General features: G+C 37.7%; 1 protein-coding gene across 10 annotated transcripts in view; it reads left to right on the top strand.

Moving 5' to 3' along the window:
* The window catches only part of sdt (MAGUK p55 family member stardust), a 74,033-nt gene that overhangs the window by 28,217 nt on the left and 23,532 nt on the right, over nt 1-22,284 (top strand). For 5 of the 10 annotated variants that reach the window (XM_065868302.2, XM_017086766.4, XM_036820173.3 and 2 more), the window contains 2 exons: nt 11,003-12,259; nt 12,510-12,763. In XM_065868302.2, the coding sequence (XP_065724374.2) occupies nt 11,003-12,259; nt 12,510-12,763 (1,511 nt within the window). Of the gene's footprint in view, nt 1-11,002; nt 12,260-12,509; nt 12,764-19,728; nt 19,885-22,284 lie in introns of those variants that run through there. The other 5 variants (XM_070997776.1, XM_065868309.2, XM_065868306.2 and 2 more) reach the window with 4 other exon arrangements.

The raw sequence follows: 22,284 nt of genomic DNA, 5'->3' as shown, positions 1-22,284 counted from the left end.
AATTTGCTATTCTGTGCAAGTGAATTTCAACCGAATTTAGTTCGCCATTTTATTAAAGAGCTGTAAGTGCAACCTGGGTTTGCTAAATATTTCACTAACTTACAAAGGAGTTTAAAACTCTGATGTTCACTTGCTTCTGTGGGGACTTTAGTACAAAACTTTTTAGTTAATATTTAAGCCTGAAACTATAAGCCAGTGCGGTTTAATCAGAAACTTACTGCAAAACCCATTTTAAGTAATGTAAGAACATGGTTAGCTGTTGTGTTTTCAGAACAGGATTAACTGATTGGTTCTACCAAAAACGCAAAAACGCACTGCTATTTTTAGGTTCCCACTTGGGTTTATTAAGCCGGGGCTTTCGGGGGATTTGCTCTTGCTTTTGCTGGAAGTGCATATTCGATGGATAAAAAAAAGGCAAATAGGGATGGTAAATTCCGTAAAGTGCTACACTTTATTGTTTTTTTTTTTTGTTTCCTTGGTTTGTGCGGCATGTGGCACTGAGGCAAACATGAATGCGAGATATTTCTTTGCAGGCTGTGTGTTAATTTTTTTGCTGGCCCGATTCGAATGGCAAAACTGAAATTGAAATGGAAAACGTTTTATCAAAACAGCTTTCTATCGCACACGGCACAGAAAACCCCCCTAGTTTTATTGGCATAACTGAGTGACTGGAGGCCCCTCCCCAATACCAATAACAAATACCAAATACCAAATACGAAATACGAAATACAAATAAAAATACGAAATGCAGAATGCAAAATGCAAAAAAATGAGGAAGTATGCTCTCTCGCAAATTCAATTAAAAATTCAACAAACCAAACACGAGCCAGTAGACACTGGACTGAAACTAAAAGTGGAAACAACAGCAGACACAACTAAAGTAAAAAGTGAATAAAACAAAGAAAGAGCTCACAACAACGGTTGTATAAACTTGAAAACAAAAACAAAAATAAAATTGCCATCAAAAGTTACGCAAAACAGAGTGGAAAAAAAAAGATAAAAAATAAAATAAAAAACAGTAGCGCAGAGGGGGGAAAAAAAAAGAAACGTAAATGCAAATCAAATATGTGGGTAATTGAAAGTGAACGCTGCAATCCCATTTGCATGTGCGAGCCAAAGAGTGAGTACATTCAGATGGGACTAATAAAGCGGTTCGCTCCTCAAACTCAAACTTACATAACACCGATCCGTGAGATAAGCTGCACTTAAAGATACATGTACAGAAAACTAGACAAATTTCAAACTCAAAAGATTTATATTATCTTTTGAAAGGGAAAAGATTTCATAGGACCATTTCTAAGAAAAAAATGTTGAATATTTTAAAATCAAGTATATCCCCATATTTTATATAAAGATTACATAGGACCAATTCAAAGATAGATGTGTAAAATATAATAAAAATCAAGTATACCCCCATATCTTATATAAAGATTACATAAGACCATTTCCAAGAAAGATGTGTAAAATATAAAAATGATCATATACTATATATGCCCATATCTTCATGAAATTAATTCCATAACTATATTTTTCATATTTAAGTTAAAACCTTTACGGGTATTATATATTCATTTGGTTTGTCTGGGATACAACGTAATATCCACTCATATCCACTCACAGTCAAAGTTAAACTTTCTAGTTAAATTAGTTACTGAAAAGGCCTTTATTTTTTCCCGTGTAGGTCTGCATGTATTTTTAAATGTCGGTGAATAAATAAATTAGCTATTCACTGTGCGTATTAACAGTTTCGTTGCGTTTACAGTTTTAAAGCACAAAAGATCGCGCTGAATGAAATGACTTATGGCGAATCATTTGAATACAAATTACAGCGTTTACATACCTGTATTTATTGGATATACGCTCTAGTAGTTTTTCATTTGTTTTGTCTATTCTGAGCACTTAAATCACTGTAACTATTTTAACAATAAATTTATTTGCAAGCCCACTTCTATAACATTGAATACTCATTTTAAACCAATAAATAAATATCCATTCATACATAATATTTACATTTATTCATCATGCTTACTATGAATACACCTAGCTGTTCTATTTCGTATAAAAGTTCTTACGTTTATTTAATTTAAAAAGTCATATTGTTACAATACAACAAGGGCATTCTGTTGTGAAGGGTTCGGTTTGCAAAGTGATTGAATTGAGTGCATTTGTTGTGCCCAATAATTTGGTCAGTCGTTTCGGGTGGGGAAAAATGGTAAAATCGCGGAGTTTCGAGAGGCTCTTTCGGTTGGTTTGGATGGTATTCCACGCATTAACCACCAAACCCAATCCGCCGGATTTCTCGATTCCCCAATACCGATCCCCTGGTGCCTCCGGCACTTTTAAGCGCATCAAGTGCTTTTGTCATCATCGTCATCACAGTTGAACGCTCCAACAATTGCTTTCAGCCCTCCGAAAGTCCAATGGTTGGGGGTCAGGTGCGGTTCGGTTCGGTTCGGTTAGGTTAGGTTTTGGTATGGTATGGATCTGGGTAACTGGGATGGTTTGGGTTGGGCTGGTTCGGTTTGGATTGGATTGGGTTACTCCGCCGGAGTAGGGGGCTCTTTTTGTCTAGGATGCGCTAGAGTGCTGCTGCGGGGCCTTATCGAGAGCTGTGAGTCAATCGCTTGTTGCCAGGCCAACCGAACAAATGATTTTGCATACACAAAAAAACGTGAATATGCATATGACTACACTGAGCGCTATTGCCAAAATTTTAATATATTAAAAATAAAATATAATCAATTTATTGAACGGGTAACGACAATAAATAGACAGATTAACCAAAGAAACCATATTATTAAATCATGTGTTCTGTTTTCATTTTTGAAATAACATTTTTGAATATTTTTTAACGGAAGAAAAGAATTTTAATGAAAATAAAATTGTTCGGATAAATAAAAAAAATATATATCAAATTTTTTATTGTGTACTAGGATTTTGAAGATCAGTAAATATCTTTATTCGTTTATATTGATACAATATATATGGATATTTTAAAATAAAAGTTTGAAACAAGGCCATTTTGTTATGTGACCATTAGCAATAGCTTATATTTTATATACTCCTTCAATTTGAGTTGAATTGATTTTTTTGTAGGTTAATATTACACCCACCATCGAAAATTAGAAGTTTTCTTTAAAAAATGTTTAATTAAATATTAAAGAAAGTTATTATGTACTAACATCATTGGTCATCCTTTATTAAACCACTGGTTATCGTGAAAATATGATATTAAGAATGGAAAGGTTCCTCCTTAAATACAATATTACCATTTTAACTGTCTATTTCCATATCCAATAAATGGAAAAATGCAATAATCCCATGATACCATGTTATAAGTGCAGAATAAACCATTCTAAGTTATCATATCAATTTAAACTTTAAATATACTAAATCCAATAATATCTGGATTACAAATATTAGTGGGTTCAGTATAAAATTGCTAGTATTTGATATTCCCCGTGTATATATGCATCGATTTATCCGATAAGTGTTGAAGTGTGTAGGTGGAGCGTGGGGTGGTAATGGGAGTGGAAATGGTAAATGGGAGTATAGTATTTGGTGAGTGTATGGAAACTGGAAGCTGGGGCTGCGACTGCGACTGAAGCCACGCCACTTCACTTCACTTCACTCCGCCATCGAGAGAATCCACAAGCCGATGCGGTAGACTGACAAACCGACTTGGCTGTCAATAATCCGATAAAATGCGAACAAAAAATACGCTTACGGCGGATGGGTGATTCTGTGTTCTGGGTGGTTCCTGGCGAATAAAAAAAGATATATATATATTTATATATATAGAGGAAAATGGAAAGAAGGTGCCTTAAGCGTTAAGTATGGAGATCCTCCTACTTAGTTTGTTTTTTTCTTATTATTTTCTTTTTTACCCCCAACTTAGGCATCTCATCCTCAGGTAATTGCATGAAAAGAGCCCCATAATTCAGCTTGTTCATTTATTTTCACCTTTTTTTTTATGCTGACACTTAGCTATTGGCATTAGGGCGCGATTTAACCTGCCGATGAAGGTTAAGGCCAATTGGATTGGCTAGAATGTGATGGCCCAAAGGCGTCTTAATTGGCTGATTTTGAGGGAATGATGGAGTAATGGTGTTCTGGATGTGGCTTGTGGGTGCAGTTTAGTGGGTTTTTGGGGCCACCCACATAAAAAAAAAAAATAAAAACCTGGCCCCAGACGCAGACACACCCACATACACATGTCGCTCAGCCACATCCATTATGTGTTCGTCGCATTAATAATTCATATTTCATTAGGGGAACAGCATCAATATATACCATGACTCCAAGGGATGGGGCGTGGCTAAGGGGCGGCGGTCTGTGGGCGTTACTTGGTTAGCTTTATTTTAATGGAATTTGATTGATTTGCATATATGCGAAACGGAGCCTGTCAGCGGCGTTAAATGATGACAGTTTTCAGTTTTTATTTATTTTTCGGCTGTGCTGCCACAATGAAAAGTGCGAAAAAGTGGTGTTGGTCGATAGTTTGCCAACCGCTTAGGGTATTTAATAAAATCATTTTGGGTATGATATCCTTTGACATGATTTTAAATGTTGTGATAAATATATAAGAACAGACTTAATTGCAGGACTCAAGAGAAATGTGGGATATGAGAAATATGCCAGCCAAAACATTGAATTTTTAGGGCGGAGAAATACTTTTTTTTGCGGTTTTTCAATTGTAGTTTAGCCAAATCAAGGCGTACAGCTAAAAGACCGACAGTTTTGAGCAGCTTGCTTCAATTGCTATCGATCAGTATTACTTTAAATGAGATTAATTTTTTGACAAATTTTTTCATTTTTTGTAAGGGGGGGGGTCGTTTATTTTTTAGATTCAGATTTTGGTCAAAAATATTAATTTTTTAGTGGTTTTTCAGTCGTAGTTTAGCCAAATCAAGGCGTACAGCTAAAAGACCGACAGTTTTGAGCAGCTTGCTTCAATTGCTATCGATCCGTATCACTTTAAGAAAGATTTATTTTTTGACAAATTTTTTCATTTTTTGTAAGGGGGGGGTCGTTTATTTTTTAGATTCAGAATTTGGTCAAAAATACTAATTTTTTAGTGGTTTTTCAGTCGTAGTTTAGCCAAATCAAGGCGTACAGCTAAAAGACCGACAGTTTTGAGCAGCTTGCTTCAATTGCTATCGATCCCTATCACTTTAAATGAGATTTCTTTTTTGACAAATTTTTTTATTTTTTGTAAGGGGGGGGTCGTTTATTTTTGAGATTCAGATTTTGGTCAAAAATACTCATCTTTTAGTGGTTTTTCAGTCGTTGTTTAGCCAAATCAAGGCGTACAGCTAAAAGACCGACAGTTTTGAGCAGCTTGCTTCAATTGCTATCGATCCCTATCACTTTAAGAAAGATTTATTTTTTGACAAATTTTTTCATTTTTTGTAAGGGGGGGGTCGTTTATTTTTTAGATTCAGAATTTGGTCAAAAATACTAATTTTTTAGTGGTTTTTCAGTCGTAGTTTAGCCAAATCAAGGCGTACAGCTAAAAGACCGACAGTTTTGAGCAGCTTGCTTCAATTGCTATCGATCCGTATCACTTTAAGAAAGATTTATTTTTTGACAAATTTTTTCATTTTTTGTAAGGGGGGGGTCGTTTATTTTTTAGATTCAGATTTTGGTCAAAAATACTCATCTTTTAGTGGTTTTTCAGTCGTTGTTTAGCCAAATCAAGGCGTACAGCTAAAAGACCGACAGTTTTGAGCAGCTTGCTTCAATTGCTATCGATCCCTATCACTTTAAATAAGATTTATTTTTTGACAAATTTTTTCATTTTTTGTAAGGGGGGGGGTCGTTTATTTTTGAGATTCAGATTTTGGTCAAAAATATTAATTTTTTAGTGGTTTTTCAGTCGTAGTTTAGCCAAATCAAGGCGTACAGCTAAAAGACCGACAGTTTTGAGCAGCTTGCTTCAATTGCTATCGATCCCTATCACTTTAAGAAAGATTTATTTTTTGACAAATTTTTTCATTTTTTGTAAGGGGGGGGTCGTTTATTTTTTAGATTCAGATTTTGGTCAAAAATACTCATCTTTTAGTGGTTTTTCAGTCGTAGTTTAGCCAAATCAAGGCGTACAGCTAAAAGACCGACAGTTTTGAGCAGCTTGCTTCAATTGCTATCGATCCCTATCACTTTAAATGAGATTTATTTTTTGACAAATTTTTTTATTTTTTGTAAGGGGGGGGTCGTTTATTTTTGAGATTCAGATTTTGGTCAAAAATACTCATCTTTTAGTGGTTTTTCAGTCGTTGTTTAGCCAAATCAAGGCGTACAGCTAAAAGACCGACAGTTTTGAGCAGCTTGCTTCAATTGCTATCGATCCCTATCACTTTAAGAAAGATTTATTTTTTGACAAATTTTTTCATTTTTTGTAAGGGGGGGGTCGTTTATTTTTTAGATTCAGAATTTGGTCAAAAATACTAATTTTTTAGTGGTTTTTCAGTCGTAGTTTAGCCAAATCAAGGCGTACAGCTAAAAGACCGACAGTTTTGAGCAGCTTGCTTCAATTGCTATCGATCCGTATCACTTTAAATGAGATTTATTTTTTGACGAATTTTTTTCATTTTTTGTAAGGGGGGGGGGTGTCGTTTATTTTTTAGATTCAGATTTTGGTCAAAAATACTAATTTTTTAGTGGTTTTTCAGTCGTAGTTTAGCCAAATCAAGGCGTACAGCTAAAAGACCGACAGTTTTGAGCAGCTTGCTTCAATTGCTATCGATCCGTATCACTTTAAATGAGATTTATTTTTTGACGAATTTTTTTCATTTTTTGTAAGGGGGGGGGGTCGTTTATTTTTTAGATTCAGATTTTGGTCAAAAATATTAATTTTTTAGTGGTTTTTCAGTCGTAGTTTAGCCAAATCAAGGCGTACAGCTAAAAGACCGACAGTTTTGAGCAGCTTGCTTCAATTGCTATCGATCCCTATCACTTTAAATGAGATTTATTTTTTGACAAATTTTTTTATTTTTTGTAAGGGGGGGGTCGTTTATTTTTGAGATTCAGATTTTGGTCAAAAATACTCATCTTTTAGTGGTTTTTCAGTCGTTGTTTAGCCAAATCAAGGCGTACAGGTAAAAGACCGACAGTTTTGAGCAGCTTGCTTCAATTGCTATCGATCCCTATCACTTTAAGAAAGATTTATTTTTTGACAAATTTTTTCATTTTTTGTAAGGGGGGGGTCGTTTATTTTTTAGATTCAGAATTTGGTCAAAAATACTAATTTTTTAGTGGTTTTTCAGTCGTAGTTTAGCCAAATCAAGGCGTACAGCTAAAAGACCGACAGTTTTGAGCAGCTTGCTTCAATTGCTATCGATCCGTATCACTTTAAGAAAGATTTATTTTTTGACAAATTTTTTCATTTTTTGTAAGGGGGGGGTCGTTTATTTTTTAGATTCAGATTTTGGTCAAAAATACTCATCTTTTAGTGGTTTTTCAGTCGTTGTTTAGCCAAATCAAGGCGTACAGCTAAAAGACCGACAGTTTTGAGCAGCTTGCTTCAATTGCTATCGATCCCTATCACTTTAAATAAGATTTATTTTTTGACAAATTTTTTCATTTTTTGTAAGGGGGGGGGTCGTTTATTTTTGAGATTCAGATTTTGGTCAAAAATATTAATTTTTTAGTGGTTTTTCAGTCGTAGTTTAGCCAAATCAAGGCGTACAGCTAAAAGACCGACAGTTTTGAGCAGCTTGCTTCAATTGCTATCGATCCCTATCACTTTAAGAAAGATTTATTTTTTGACAAATTTTTTCATTTTTTGTAAGGGGGGGGTCGTTTATTTTTTAGATTCAGATTTTGGTCAAAAATACTCATCTTTTAGTGGTTTTTCAGTCGTAGTTTAGCCAAATCAAGGCGTACAGCTAAAAGACCGACAGTTTTGAGCAGCTTGCTTCAATTGCTATCGATCCCTATCACTTTAAATGAGATTTATTTTTTGACAAATTTTTTTATTTTTTGTAAGGGGGGGGTCGTTTATTTTTGAGATTCAGATTTTGGTCAAAAATACTCATCTTTTAGTGGTTTTTCAGTCGTTGTTTAGCCAAATCAAGGCGTACAGCTAAAAGACCGACAGTTTTGAGCAGCTTGCTTCAATTGCTATCGATCCCTATCACTTTAAGAAAGATTTATTTTTTGACAAATTTTTTCATTTTTTGTAAGGGGGGGGTCGTTTATTTTTTAGATTCAGAATTTGGTCAAAAATACTAATTTTTTAGTGGTTTTTCAGTCGTAGTTTAGCCAAATCAAGGCGTACAGCTAAAAGACCGACAGTTTTGAGCAGCTTGCTTCAATTGCTATCGATCCGTATCACTTTAAATGAGATTTATTTTTTGACGAATTTTTTTCATTTTTTGTAAGGGGGGGGGGTGTCGTTTATTTTTTAGATTCAGATTTTGGTCAAAAATACTAATTTTTTAGTGGTTTTTCAGTCGTAGTTTAGCCAAATCAAGGCGTACAGCTAAAAGACCGACAGTTTTGAGCAGCTTGCTTCAATTGCTATCGATCCGTATCACTTTAAATGAGATTTATTTTTTGACGAATTTTTTTCATTTTTTGTAAGGGGGGGGGGTCGTTTATTTTTTAGATTCAGATTTTGGTCAAAAATATTAATTTTTTAGTGGTTTTTCAGTCGTAGTTTAGCCAAATCAAGGCGTACAGCTAAAAGACCGACAGTTTTGAGCAGCTTGCTTCAATTGCTATCGATCCCTATCACTTTAAATGAGATTTATTTTTTGACAAATTTTTTTATTTTTTGTAAGGGGGGGGTCGTTTATTTTTGAGATTCAGATTTTGGTCAAAAATACTCATCTTTTAGTGGTTTTTCAGTCGTTGTTTAGCCAAATCAAGGCGTACAGGTAAAAGACCGACAGTTTTGAGCAGCTTGCTTCAATTGCTATCGATCCCTATCACTTTAAGAAAGATTTATTTTTTGACAAATTTTTTCATTTTTTGTAAGGGGGGGGTCGTTTATTTTTTAGATTCAGAATTTGGTCAAAAATACTAATTTTTTAGTGGTTTTTCAGTCGTAGTTTAGCCAAATCAAGGCGTACAGCTAAAAGACCGACAGTTTTGAGCAGCTTGCTTCAATTGCTATCGATCCGTATCACTTTAAGAAAGATTTATTTTTTGACAAATTTTTTCATTTTTTGTAAGGGGGGGGTCGTTTATTTTTTAGATTCAGATTTTGGTCAAAAATACTCATCTTTTAGTGGTTTTTCAGTCGTTGTTTAGCCAAATCAAGGCGTACAGCTAAAAGACCGACAGTTTTGAGCAGCTTGCTTCAATTGCTATCGATCCCTATCACTTTAAATAAGATTTATTTTTTGACAAATTTTTTCATTTTTTGTAAGGGGGGGGGTCGTTTATTTTTGAGATTCAGATTTTGGTCAAAAATATTAATTTTTTAGTGGTTTTTCAGTCGTAGTTTAGCCAAATCAAGGCGTACAGCTAAAAGACCGACAGTTTTGAGCAGCTTGCTTCAATTGCTATCGATCCCTATCACTTTAAGAAAGATTTATTTTTTGACAAATTTTTTCATTTTTTGTAAGGGGGGGGTCGTTTATTTTTTAGATTCAGATTTTGGTCAAAAATACTCATCTTTTAGTGGTTTTTCAGTCGTTGTTTAGCCAAATCAAGGCGTACAGCTAAAAGACCGACAGTTTTGAGCAGCTTGCTTCAATTGCTATCGATCCCTATCACTTTAAATAAGATTTATTTTTTGACAAATTTTTTCATTTTTTGTAAGGGGGGGGGTCGTTTATTTTTGAGATTCAGATTTTGGTCAAAAATATTAATTTTTTAGTGGTTTTTCAGTCGTAGTTTAGCCAAATCAAGGCGTACAGCTAAAAGACCGACAGTTTTGAGCAGCTTGCTTCAATTGCTATCGATCCCTATCACTTTAAATGAGATTTATTTTTTGACAAATTTTTTTATTTTTTGTAAGGGGGGGGTCGTTTATTTTTGAGATTCAGATTTTGGTCAAAAATACTCATCTTTTAGTGGTTTTTCAGTCGTTGTTTAGCCAAATCAAGGCGTACAGCTAAAAGACCGACAGTTTTGAGCAGCTTGCTTCAATTGCTATCGATCCCTATCACTTTAAGAAAGATTTATTTTTTGACAAATTTTTTCATTTTTTGTAAGGGGGGGGGTCGTTTATTTTTTAGATTCAGAATTTGGTCAAAAATACTAATTTTTTAGTGGTTTTTCAGTCGTAGTTTAGCCAAATCAAGGCGTACAGCTAAAAGACCGACAGTTTTGAGCAGCTTGCTTCAATTGCTATCGATCCGTATCACTTTAAATGAGATTTATTTTTTGACGAATTTTTTTCATTTTTTGTAAGGGGGGGGGTGTCGTTTATTTTTTAGATTCAGATTTTGGTCAAAAATACTCATTTCTTAGAGGTTTTTCAGTCGTAGCTTAGCCAAATCAAGGCGTACAGCTAAAAGACCGACAGTTTTGAGCAGCTTGCTTCAATTGCTATCGATCCCTAACACTTTAAGGAAAATTTATTTTTTGACGAATTTTTTCATTTTATTGTTTTTTTGCGAAAACTGGCAAAAATTAACAATTTTCAGGTTTGAATGTCAATGGATTGGAAATTAAACTACGAGCTTAACGAGGTATTCATACCTTCAGACCTTTATTAGCATTTTGTCAGCCAAAACACTGACTTTTTCGGCGGAAAATGTGATTGAGATTTTATTAAAAAATTATCTTTTTGTATAGGGAATTTTAATCGTGGTTTAGCCAAATCAAGGCGTAGGTTAAAAAAACCTACTGTTTTAAGCAGCTTGCTAGCAATGCTATCGATCCCTGTCACTTCCAAGAAAATATATTTTTAGACCTATTTCAGCATTTTTTTTAAGGGTAACCAGACTATGGGTTTTAAATGTTTATATTTTTTTTTCTTCCTTCCTAACGTTTTGCTTATCCCTGATGTTTCTTGTTTCCTGTTTCCCGTTTGCTGTTTGTTGGATAGCTGCAACAAACCAAGAGCGGCACGACAACGAGTCAGCGGCAGGACCTCAGCTTCCTGAACGAGTCGACGCCGATCTATGTGACGTCCTTCACGAGCAACCAGATCACCTGCAGCAGTTCCACGATGACGACGGCCACCGCCGGCGGCCCGATCAGTGCCCCATCCCTGGCGACGGCCACCACGACGGTGCCGACGGCATCCTCCTCCTCATCAGCGATGCACACCACCACGGTGGTGGCCCAAATCGAGCATGGAGCATCGGCGCTGGTCAGTGCCGCTGTGGCAGCAGCAACGGCCGCCGATCGGAATGCGAATAGCACCACATCGGCGGCATTAAAGCAAACTGTTAACTGCATGGGGAGTGGTGCAAGTGCAAGTGCAAGTGCAGGTGCAACCACTGGGAGTAGCTCTACCAGCAGTGCCACCGGTCACATTTACCAGACCAGCCAGGCGCAACAGCAGCAGTTGCAACAGTTGCAGCAGCAACTTGCCGCCGCAGCGGCAGCGGGGAAACCCCTCCAGGCTAAATCCCTGCTGGCCAGCAGCCTGCAACATCTCGCCGAGGAGGTGGACAACGAGGATTTGGACGATGATGACGACGTGGATGGGGCCAACTATTGTGGCATAACCTATATCAGCTATAACAACAAGCATGCCCAGTTGCCGACGACAACGCTGCCGGCGACCACTGCCTTGCCAGCGGCAGCAGCAACATTGGCCACCACAGCAGCAATACACCAGCAAAGGGTGCAACAGCAGCAGCAGCAGTTGCACCACCACAGCAGCAACTACCCACCAACAGGAGCAGCAACATCCAGCCATCTCAATCGACCCTCGGCACCGGCACCACTGCAACTCGGAGGACCCATCAATCCCTGTTTCGTGGATGCCCAGACATCAACGTCGCCGCTGATGTTGCAACAGCAGCAGCAACAGCAGCAGGATGTGGCACTTGCCTCATCATCGTCAGTGTTGATGGAGCGACATGTACATGGCACCACCACGCCCAAAACCGAGTACTCCACGGCCATTTCCAGTGGCCAACTGCAGCAGGCCTTTGCCGAATTGCAACTTCACTCCAGCAACAATAATGCCACACTGCAGCAGCAACACCATCAGCAACAGCAGCAGCAACACTTACTTTTAAGCAACAACAATAATAGCAATAATTCAATGGCAGCGGCACAGACAACGGCATCCCTGATGAAGAATTGTGATCTACTGATATCGAACAATCTGTATCCACCGAGAAGAGAGGTGAACCATTGGGTTTAAATTCCTTTTGATTTATTTTATTGAGAAAAAATGCTGTTTCCTGATTGATTTTGATTCAATTTTATGCATTTCTTGAGGCATTTATTTGCAGATTGATTTTATGGAATTTGTTTAATTGATATAATTATATTTGTGTGTTCATTTTATTTGTTTAAGCATGAATTTCGATTGATTCTTATTCATTTAATGTTGCTTATTTATTATTGATTATTCATTTTTCTGTACTCCACAGTTACTAGAAGACGTCTTAGTCCATCAAGCCAGTGATGTCCATTTATATGGCCCAGGTGCAACAGCAGCAATCGCCAGCAGCAGCAGCAGATCACAGCAGCAACATCAGTTGCTGAGTGCCGCCTACGAGTTGCAGCAGCAGCAATTGCAACTGCAACAGCAGCAGCAGCAACAGAACAGTCCCACAAGTAGCATATCAATAGGAAGAACTGAAATTTTACTGGGCGATCAGAGTTTGCGGCAGGATCCCAGAGGGTGAGTTTCAAGCAAAATACTTACTAATATTAAGAATATATTTTAGGACTAGTATATATACTTAATCATAAAAAGGGACTAATTTGTTTAGTCATTATAACGAAGTTAATGATCTTGAAAATTGCGTCCTTGCTAAATGATCTCTGAAATGGAAATGAAAAAAGCGTAGCCTACGCTGCAGGCGCTTCCGCGAGCACAGTGGCTCTCAAACTGCGATTTTTCATTTGCTTGCCCGCTGATTTATTTGACCAACACTGCGCTAGTGTTTGTGTATCTGTGTTTGCATTTTATGAAGCATTTATTATACTAGTGTTGCAGTAGCTACTGGTCCACGGCGATGGCCCTCCGGCTTGAATGGAATTTCTCGCGCTGCGGAAATACCCAACATGTGGCCCACACACACACACAACCAAATGCACTGACACACTGCGCGAGCTGAGTTTTTATGACTGCTTATTTATTTACTCGCTCTGCTCGCTGGGTTTTCCACCTGGCTGGATCGGAACAGCTCCGCCCTGCACATCCGCATCCGCATCAGCATCAGAATCCTCTCATTCGCATCAGCTTCCTTATTCGCGCCAGAATCCGCATCCGCATCCTTGCCTGAGCTCTGCCTTTAGCCATCGCTGACATTTTTCACACATTTTTCCCAGTGCTCGCACTCTGGCCCCCCTTCGCCCCCCTCGTTTTGGCACCACCACCCCTCTCGTTCGTCCTTGCCAAACGAACCTGTTGTGATTTCGCCTTCAGCGACAAACTATTCGCAAACAGCAGGGGGCAAATTAATAGCACACATCAGTATATACTCAATAAAACGAAGGGAATGAATACTATTAGATATATGAGAAATGAGTTTTTTTCGGAGAAGATACACTTTATTTCATAGAGAAGATTTGGATCACCTTCATATATCTTCAAGAAAATTAATAAATATTAAAAGAAAGCATCATACTTTACAATGTATTTCGTATCCTTCAACACATAATATTAAAACAAATTTAAAATACATATTATTTGAATTCAATGATCCCTATATTTTCGAACCGTACTGTACGTATCCGCGTAAGTCAACCCAGCATCCTTTTATTTCCGCCCACACGCCTCCTCATAAAGCCCCCCTCAACGACCCATTTAAGCACGTGCGCTTCCATTTTATGCTCATTATTAATTAACGAGTTATTTTCCTCGCCCGGCGATGAATATTTATACATTTTTAATCGATTTTTCCGTTCTTGACGGACTGAAAGCATCCGCAGTTTGGCGGGGATTGCACAGTTTGGGGGCCATTGAAATGGCATATAGCAATTAGGCCGATGGGTTCGCCGTTTTGCGGGTCAGCTTGTGGTCACTCCACGATGACCCCTCCAGCTGTCTCGCTCTATGGCCTCGATGTCCTCTCCCAACGTCCACAATTGAAAACCTGCTGACTAATCAGTTGCAGACAGTGACAGCCCGCAAGCGTTGCCGATGGCCATGATGATGATGGCCAGGGGCGTGTCCGAAAGGGGGCTGTCATAAATCCGGAAACATTGTAAAAAAAATTGGGATTTTTTGTAGGAGCTGAGGTTCTTATATCTTGTTGTATAAAAAAAATACTATTAATCTTCTTTCAAGAACTCAAAATAAAGGTCTTATTACTTATTTCATAAAAAAGTACTTCTGAGGATTTTAAGAACTCAAAATAAAGTACTTTCCTAGCACCTTTTTGTTTGAAAGCTGTTTACGATCTGAGGTTCTCATAGCTTATTTAAAAAAAGTACATTTGCTTCCCTTTCCAGAACTCAAAATTCATTACGATTTGTAGCTAATGCAAGTACTTTCGTTCTTAAAATTTTAATCACAATATGTTGAGACTCACATTTTCTCATTTAAAGCCCCCTCTTTTTTGTGCGCCCCTGTTGACGACACTTGATACGGCGATGCATTGCACTTGATGTGCATTATCTACGAGTTGTAGTTGTGTGCTGTGCATTTGTGCTGCCTGCCAAACTGTCACTCCGATGTACGTACACCCCTTCCCCAGATCCCCTCAAATCTGATCCGTACAATCCCTCTTCCTATATGCACTCATCTCGACATCGACATGGACATCGGTTGACAACAATCAATGCTCGATGACATTTCTCTTTCTCGACTTTTTGTTTGGTCAAATGAGAAAGTCAAGTAGAGGTGGGGATTTTCTACAATTGGTTGGGAGTCGCTTTCAGTTTTTGAGCCTTGAATATTTGGCCTGACAAATATATTTAAATTTAGGATATCTAAAGAAAGTTAATAAAATGTTTATAAGGTAAAAATGGTAAAGACAATAGAAAAGTTAATAAATTCGTCAAGATATTAAAAAGTGTAGGAATCCCATTTAGTTATAACCATTATAATAGATAAATATAGGAGCTCCCCTAATGACTATCAAGCAGTACTACTAAAACTGTACGTACTGACGAAACGCCTGGAGAATTCCGCCCGATTCTTCTTTGGCATGCGATCCATGTTTTGGATCTGCGGTTTCACGTTTGGACTTGGGGACCTCAGACTTCAGACTTGGGATCGCGGAATCGGGGCTGGCTTTAAAAATTCTGGGCACGCGCATGCGCAGCATTTTTTCTGCTGTTTGTCCGCATGTTGTTCTTTTCGAGTTTGCTGTGGTTTCTTTCCAGTGGCTTCGTTGAGGTAGGACTTGACTTCGGAGATTAGAGGGGAAAAATAGGGGCTTTATTTTTGTTTGGGGGGAAGAAAGAGGGCATTTGAGCTACCAAGCTGGTCACTTTCCCATGGGACCCAAGGAAAATCAATTAAAGGTGCCGCCATTAACTAATCTCTCCTTCTGTCTCTATTTCTGTCTCTATCTATGGGGTTCTCCCTTGCTGGAGAAGCTGGCTAGCCGAAAATGTAATTAAATCATTAATTTCCTGTCGTTATGAGGCAGCCTGGGCAACAACAAAAATAATGGCCTACAAGGCCCACAACAACAGCAAAGTGCCCTCGAAATACAGGCCTAGATACATATTTAGTGGTTCTATTATTTATAATTCTAGTTTAAATATTTAAAAAATATATTATAATTACTCAAAATATAGCATCATTCGTAGAATTGTTCACTTGACTTAAAGTCTATTTTTATAACCTAAATAGCGTTCTTATTTTATCTAAGCCCCTTGCTAAGTTGTCAATCAAACAAAGTCCTTGAGCTTGGGTATCATGTATCGGGGTTCAACTGTAGTGCAAGTGGGGTGTGGCGTTCAGAAGAAGAAGATTCGAGAGCCCGAAGGACTTGCGAGTTATTTGCAGACCAACAAACTAAAAAGTAAAGCGCATAAAAAAGTTGGAAGAATATACTATAAAATAAAATCATATTTGTGTTGCCATGTGTGGCACACAAACACACAAGCTTGTAACTTGAGATAAATCCGTTATAATAACTCGGAGCATCTGGGTTGGATATACATACCTACAAACATATATATGTGATATATATACATAGATGTATAAATGTGGATGCACAGACACACACAAACATACACTCAAGCTCAAGTGTGTCGATTGTATCTTTGTATCTTTGGAGGATGCTTGCCGCTGTATCTTTGTATTTGTATCTTTGGAGCTTCTCTTATGTCTCATCCCCCTCTTTCTCTATCTCTTTTTTTTGCCCCCCTCTTTCGCAGGTAAGCCAAGCAATCAACGTTTTGTTTGCCTCTTGTTTTTGTTTTGCTTTTGTTCGCCGAGTGTACGTAGGTGTGCGTGCGTGTGTGATTGTGTGCTTGTGAATCTCTTCTCTATCTTACCTGTTACCTGTTGGCCCTTCTCTCTCCACCTCATTCGCTCATCATCCTCCTCCTCCTCCACCTCTTCCTCCTCCCTCTCTTCATTCGTCATTAGCCTGTGCCTTTTCGTGGGATCGCCAGGCAGCGAAAGAGCAACGAAAACAAACGAAACTTGAGCCAAAAGGGGGAACTAAGATAATATCCAAGAGGTGGGCTACACCCATTCTAGAATTCATCCAAAAATTGTATTATCAGTTGGGACTTTAAAAAACTATACGATTATTTCGAAGTTCTTAGAAGTGACACAAATATTTATAAAAAAAAATGTAGTTGTATATATTTAATAAATTATAAAAGTTTATTTTGATGATGCTATATCTTTGAACACACAGAAGTTTAAAATCACTTTAAAAAGCATCTAAAAGTATGCTGTAAAAATACATCATCTTTCGTTTGACATTTATTGAACCCACTTAAAAAAGACTGCTCTAATATCCAAGATCAATTTAGGTGACACTTATCTTGCCATTTTCCCTGTGTAGTATTAATTGGAGCAGTAACATTTAATTGCTGACCCAGAAGCAAATGGCAAGTGCCTCTCAAACGGAAATTAAATAATTATCGCTTAACGGCAAAAGGAAATTAAGCGGACTCTGGTTGTGGTAGTCAATGTGGTCAGCAGTCGGCCAGACTGCAAAAGATTGACACAAAATTGGTTTGCAATACTGCTCTAGTTTGAAAGAATCTATTGACATCGGACAAATACCATCAAATAAAACTTGGAGAATTTATGAATTTTAAAAATATAGTTTTGTGATCTACAGAAAAACATCTATGTATATTAATGTCAATATAATATTATGATTCGACAATAACAAAACAATCATTACCTCAAAATCTCTAAAAATTAAACAATAATAAAGCAGGAAAAGAATCAAAAAGAGGGTTGATGAATTATAAGAATTCGACGGTCTTATTATTTTGGTAAATAGTGGATAGTTTTCTACCTGTATACTCCCCCGAAATGGGTTTTCCTCTTCCGCTCTCTGTTCGCACCGCTCTCTCTCTCTCTTTCTCTGGAGATCCCTGATTCATTCTTGGGAGTGATACATTCTCACCTGAGGCCCCAGCTTCGATTTCCATCTCAATCTTGGGGCAAGGCTCTCGATTCTTCTGAGAAAACGAGAGAATCGGCATACATATATGTACATACCTCTCGATTGAGTCACGTACCCACAACACTCACACCAACACACACACCTTGCACACCTTTTGTTCTTTCATGTGGCACAATGGGCTTAACAATATGTTTGCGTGTGTGTGCAAAAGAGTAGGAATAAGAGTACGAGTACAAGTACGGGATATTTTTGTACCTTTTGTACCTGCCCCTATAGCTCTTCTTCCTCTTCTTCAGGAGTATTCACTTACAAGGAGCGAAAAGGGGAAGCAACGAGCATAACGAACTTTGCGAGGGAGTGCCGACTAAATGATCTTTTCCCAACGATCCCTTTATACCATGAAGGTTGATGTGCGGAATGCCAGGGTTTTTGGTTTCAGTTCTCGGATTTATAAGCCGTTCGAGATCAATCTGTATGAGAGTGTAGTGTAAAATATCACTATTATTAAAAGTTTAAACTTTTCTTTAAAGTAATCCTTAACCCATTAGATCAAAAATCATAATAAATTAATCCTTCGATTGTTTCAAAAATTGTGATGGTAAAAAATATTTTTTTAAATTTGTTAAATTAATTGTTATAATAGTTTCGATGAGAAATATTGAAAGGACGACTATTTTGATGTCAAATTTTTGCTTTCCAGGGCGTGATCCTTTATTTTCGAGGTGTAGGGTATCCGTGTTCGCAATAGCCTCAATTTGCGCCTCTCTTCGGATTTGCTATTTCTATTCCTGTGCGCCTCTTTCGCCTGTTTGCACACTTGAATATTTTGCTATTGTTTGCTCCCCTCTCAGCTAAGCACACACACACACACTGGCAAACACAGTTGAGCACACATGCATATATGCACATACATGTGTGCACTTACACACACATATCCTGGGGCGATTGAGCGCGCTGCACTTGCGCTGCTTGAATATTAAAAAAAAACGGACAGGTATACTCTCTCTCCTCTCTCTCACCTGTTCTCCTTCCCCTCCCTCTTCCCTCGACCAAACAAACAGAGTCACGCTCTTTGCTTCTCTCTCTCTCCCGCTCCCGATTTTTTTCAAGCAGCGCTGCCAGCTATTTTCTTCTCCATTTTCAGCTCGGCTTTCAGGTTTTTTCATTTTCATTCTATGCCTGACTTTGTTCGTATCGCGAGGTAAAAACGCGTGTGGTGTGTGCCACTGCCGAAGTGCAACTAAAAACAACAACAACCATAACATAAAAACAACAACAAATTCTCCGAGTGCGGCGACAATGTTTTAAATACGAGAACATGCAACTGCGATTTGCCGTTAGCTTAGCTGCACGATCGATTTGCAACAACAAACAAACAAGTACAGTGGTTCTAACTCATTAAATTGCAATTAAAGGCGAAAAGAATAAGAAGAAGCAGCAAAACAAACGGTTAGCCAGTGTTGCCAGATCGTTTGCACTTTTTTTTTACGACTCCCTGCATAGTGAAAGAAAAGTGGCAAAAACTATTTGTGTATGCGTGTGTGAGTTTTGGACATGCAACATGCAACTTGGTCAGTTTTATTGTCGTTTTTGTTGTTGTTGTTGCTAGTTGCAGACACCTTTCGAAAGTGTTAAACGAAATGAAAGAAGCAGACAAAGTCCAGTAGTGAGCGGGATACAGTAGATATCGGTTAAAGCTTGAAAATATTTCGAAAAACTAGTGAATATAAAAAAAAAACTTTGGGTAAAACATGTTATCTTGCATTTGAGTCTTACAAACTTACCAGATCGTAAGCTTTTTCGAACTAGATCTTATCTTAACCATTTTCAAATAATTCCTTAAAACACTATGAATATGAGAATGTGCATTAATAATAAACAAATATGCTTAAATACATTTGTATATTTTAAAACACAATTCTTTTTTATTTTGTTAGTATACAATCTAAACAACCAATATCTGCTGTAAATCGTTTTCGGCCTTTGCTGTTGCCATGGCGCAGGCGCACCACCTTTTCATGTTTTATTTCAAGTTTTTTTTTAACTTATTCCATTTTTTTCTTGTGTTTCGTGCGTGTGTAGGCAGCAGAAATGTTTAATCCCAAAGGATAAACCACAAAAATTCAAAATTAGAAAACAAAAAAAATTATAATAGAAAGTGGGAGAAAGAGAGGGAAAAATACGGCAAGAGAAAAAGACGGACAGAGATCAAACGGATTACAGATATGCGCATCCTAAAGCAATGGTGAGTGTTTTCTTTGTTTTCCCCATTGTTAGAACGGGAAAACCCCTCAAACCGCCCTGCCCCCGAAAACCCAAAAACCCTTTTCCTCCCACACACTTAGGTATTTTATCTGACATCCGTCGTTTTTGTTATTCTCGACAATCAACACATCCATTATAACACTCCATTGTTGTAGGATGGAATTACAAAATTGGGCATACACGGAAAATTAACAACCTAAAATTTCTATAAAATATAAAATTCAATTATTCATTAAATTCCTAATGATCATATTTTTTTTGCTTATAATATAATATTGTTCATAGATATTCATATGCATATCATACATTTTAAATAATTCATTGATCATAGTAAATCTAATATAATTAAATATTTTTTAGATTTGTATTACCATTTTAAAACATATCCGAAATGGTCCTTTATTAATCGTATGTCTTTATAGATAGCTTATATTATCTACATATATTTATCTGTATGCACGACTCGTTGAGCTGTATCTCATAGATATAGATACATTTCGTATGCAAAACACGAGGGGCGAAACCAAATATTTCGTGATCTACGCCGCCGCAACTGAAGTGCAGTCATACATAATTCACCCCGCCTAAAGACCGCATTCCGATAGTTCCGATATTATAATGCCATAATTATGTAATCGCTTTCGTTTGTGCGGGGAAAAAGCAATTTTCTGGACGAATCTCCGCGGCAAATAGTTTCTCACCTTGTCTGCGGGCACAAAACGGTGAAGGGATTCAGTAATTGAGGCATCCCGCAAACCCCCCCATTTCCACCAATTTTCCCATTTCCACCTCGCCATTTTTCCGGGGAACTCTGGAGTCTAGACGAAAAGAACGCAGAATATCTTGGCATGCCAAAGTGGTTTTCGGATTGGAATGGGCGAGAACAGAATGTTGACCAGAAACCACAACGAAAATGCGCAAAATTGGAAGAACAATAATTTGAGCAATAATTTACCAGGTAAATTGCAACTGAAGGCTGATGAGATGAGCTGGAAATTGGGTATAAAAATGGGTTTGGATGAGACCAAAGTAAAGGAAATAAATTGACTTGAGCGGAATAGAAAGAAAATGTGGAAATACAATCCGGAATTAAGGAGCTATGTATGTAAATAGGCATATGTAATGCAAATCTTTAAGTAATATATACCTATTCTGTATGTGGAATGCTTTACAATTTTGGACAATACCAGGATTTAACAATTTGAAAAGGACAATACACTAATTAGGTGCCGTATATACCCACAGAGACTTAAGATTTAATTACCGATTTCCATTGTGCTTTGCGAAGCAAATGAAATTTTTGGAAATCATTCGGATCAATCTAAAGTGCCTTCAGTTTGGCTGGGGAACAAAACAATACCGAATGACGTCAAGCTAAAATCCATGCTGAATTTTAAGCCCACCCACGGCGAGCAAATGTGCACGCCCCCCGCCCCCTTGCACAATTTCACCTGTGTGCAATCAGGACCTCTTCTCCAAACCCTTCTCTAACCCCTTCCCAACCCCTTCTCTAACCCCTTCCCTACCCCTTCCCAATCCCTTCTCATCCCCTTCCTCTAACTACACGCAATCAGGACTCTCACCTCTTTTCCACCTTGGAATTTCTCTGGCTTCTCGAGGGGAAGCCCCTGGGAAATGAGGACGAGGGCACTGAATGGATAGTAGGGATTTCAATGCACAAGTGCAGCCCACAATCAATTAAGTTTCATTTCAATTTGCCAAATGGCGAAATGAGTTCGACTGAACTTTAATTGAACGCCCACATTAGCCACGCCTTTCGCCTGCCGCCCGCCGCCTCTCGGAAAATTCGAAATGAAATTTCTGCCGGTTGGGTGGAAAAAAGGGTATACGTTCCCTATATATACATATATATATATTGCATTCACATTCACCCCTTTTCGGGCGAAAAGAGCTTTTCACCTTGACTGCCTTTGTGTTTAGGTTTTAATTAATTCTTAAGAAATTTCCCAACCTGACCACTATTTGCTTATGAATTTCACTCGGGCATTTCCAGGGAAAACTTTTTTTTCTTTCTTCAAGGGGCGACAGGGAGGGGTGCAAAATTTGAGTGGCGAATCGAGTGTGCAATTGAGCGGCATCGATGATGCGATTGCGAATTCGATTGCAAAATTTCCCAAGAGCTGAGCTAGCACCGTGAGCAAAAGTGTTGCGTTTTTCACTTTCATTTTCACATCAAGATTTTAATTTAAATCTAGAACATTTTGATGGCTATTTATATTAAGAAGGGATTATCTTTTTGGTTTATTATTTATAAAAAATGCTAGCTTAAAAATATTATACAATGACTGACATTTTTCTCTCTGTGCCAAAACTATTGGTTATGGCATTACTTTGGCTTTTAGTTTGCTCGGCAATTAAA

Source organism: Drosophila suzukii, chromosome X, assembly GCF_043229965.1.
Source record: "Drosophila suzukii chromosome X, CBGP_Dsuzu_IsoJpt1.0, whole genome shotgun sequence".
In the NCBI taxonomy this organism is placed as follows: Eukaryota; Metazoa; Arthropoda; class Insecta; order Diptera; family Drosophilidae; genus Drosophila; species Drosophila suzukii.
Note: the sequence above shows the minus strand (reverse complement) of the source record. Positions and strands in the feature narration are given on the sequence as shown.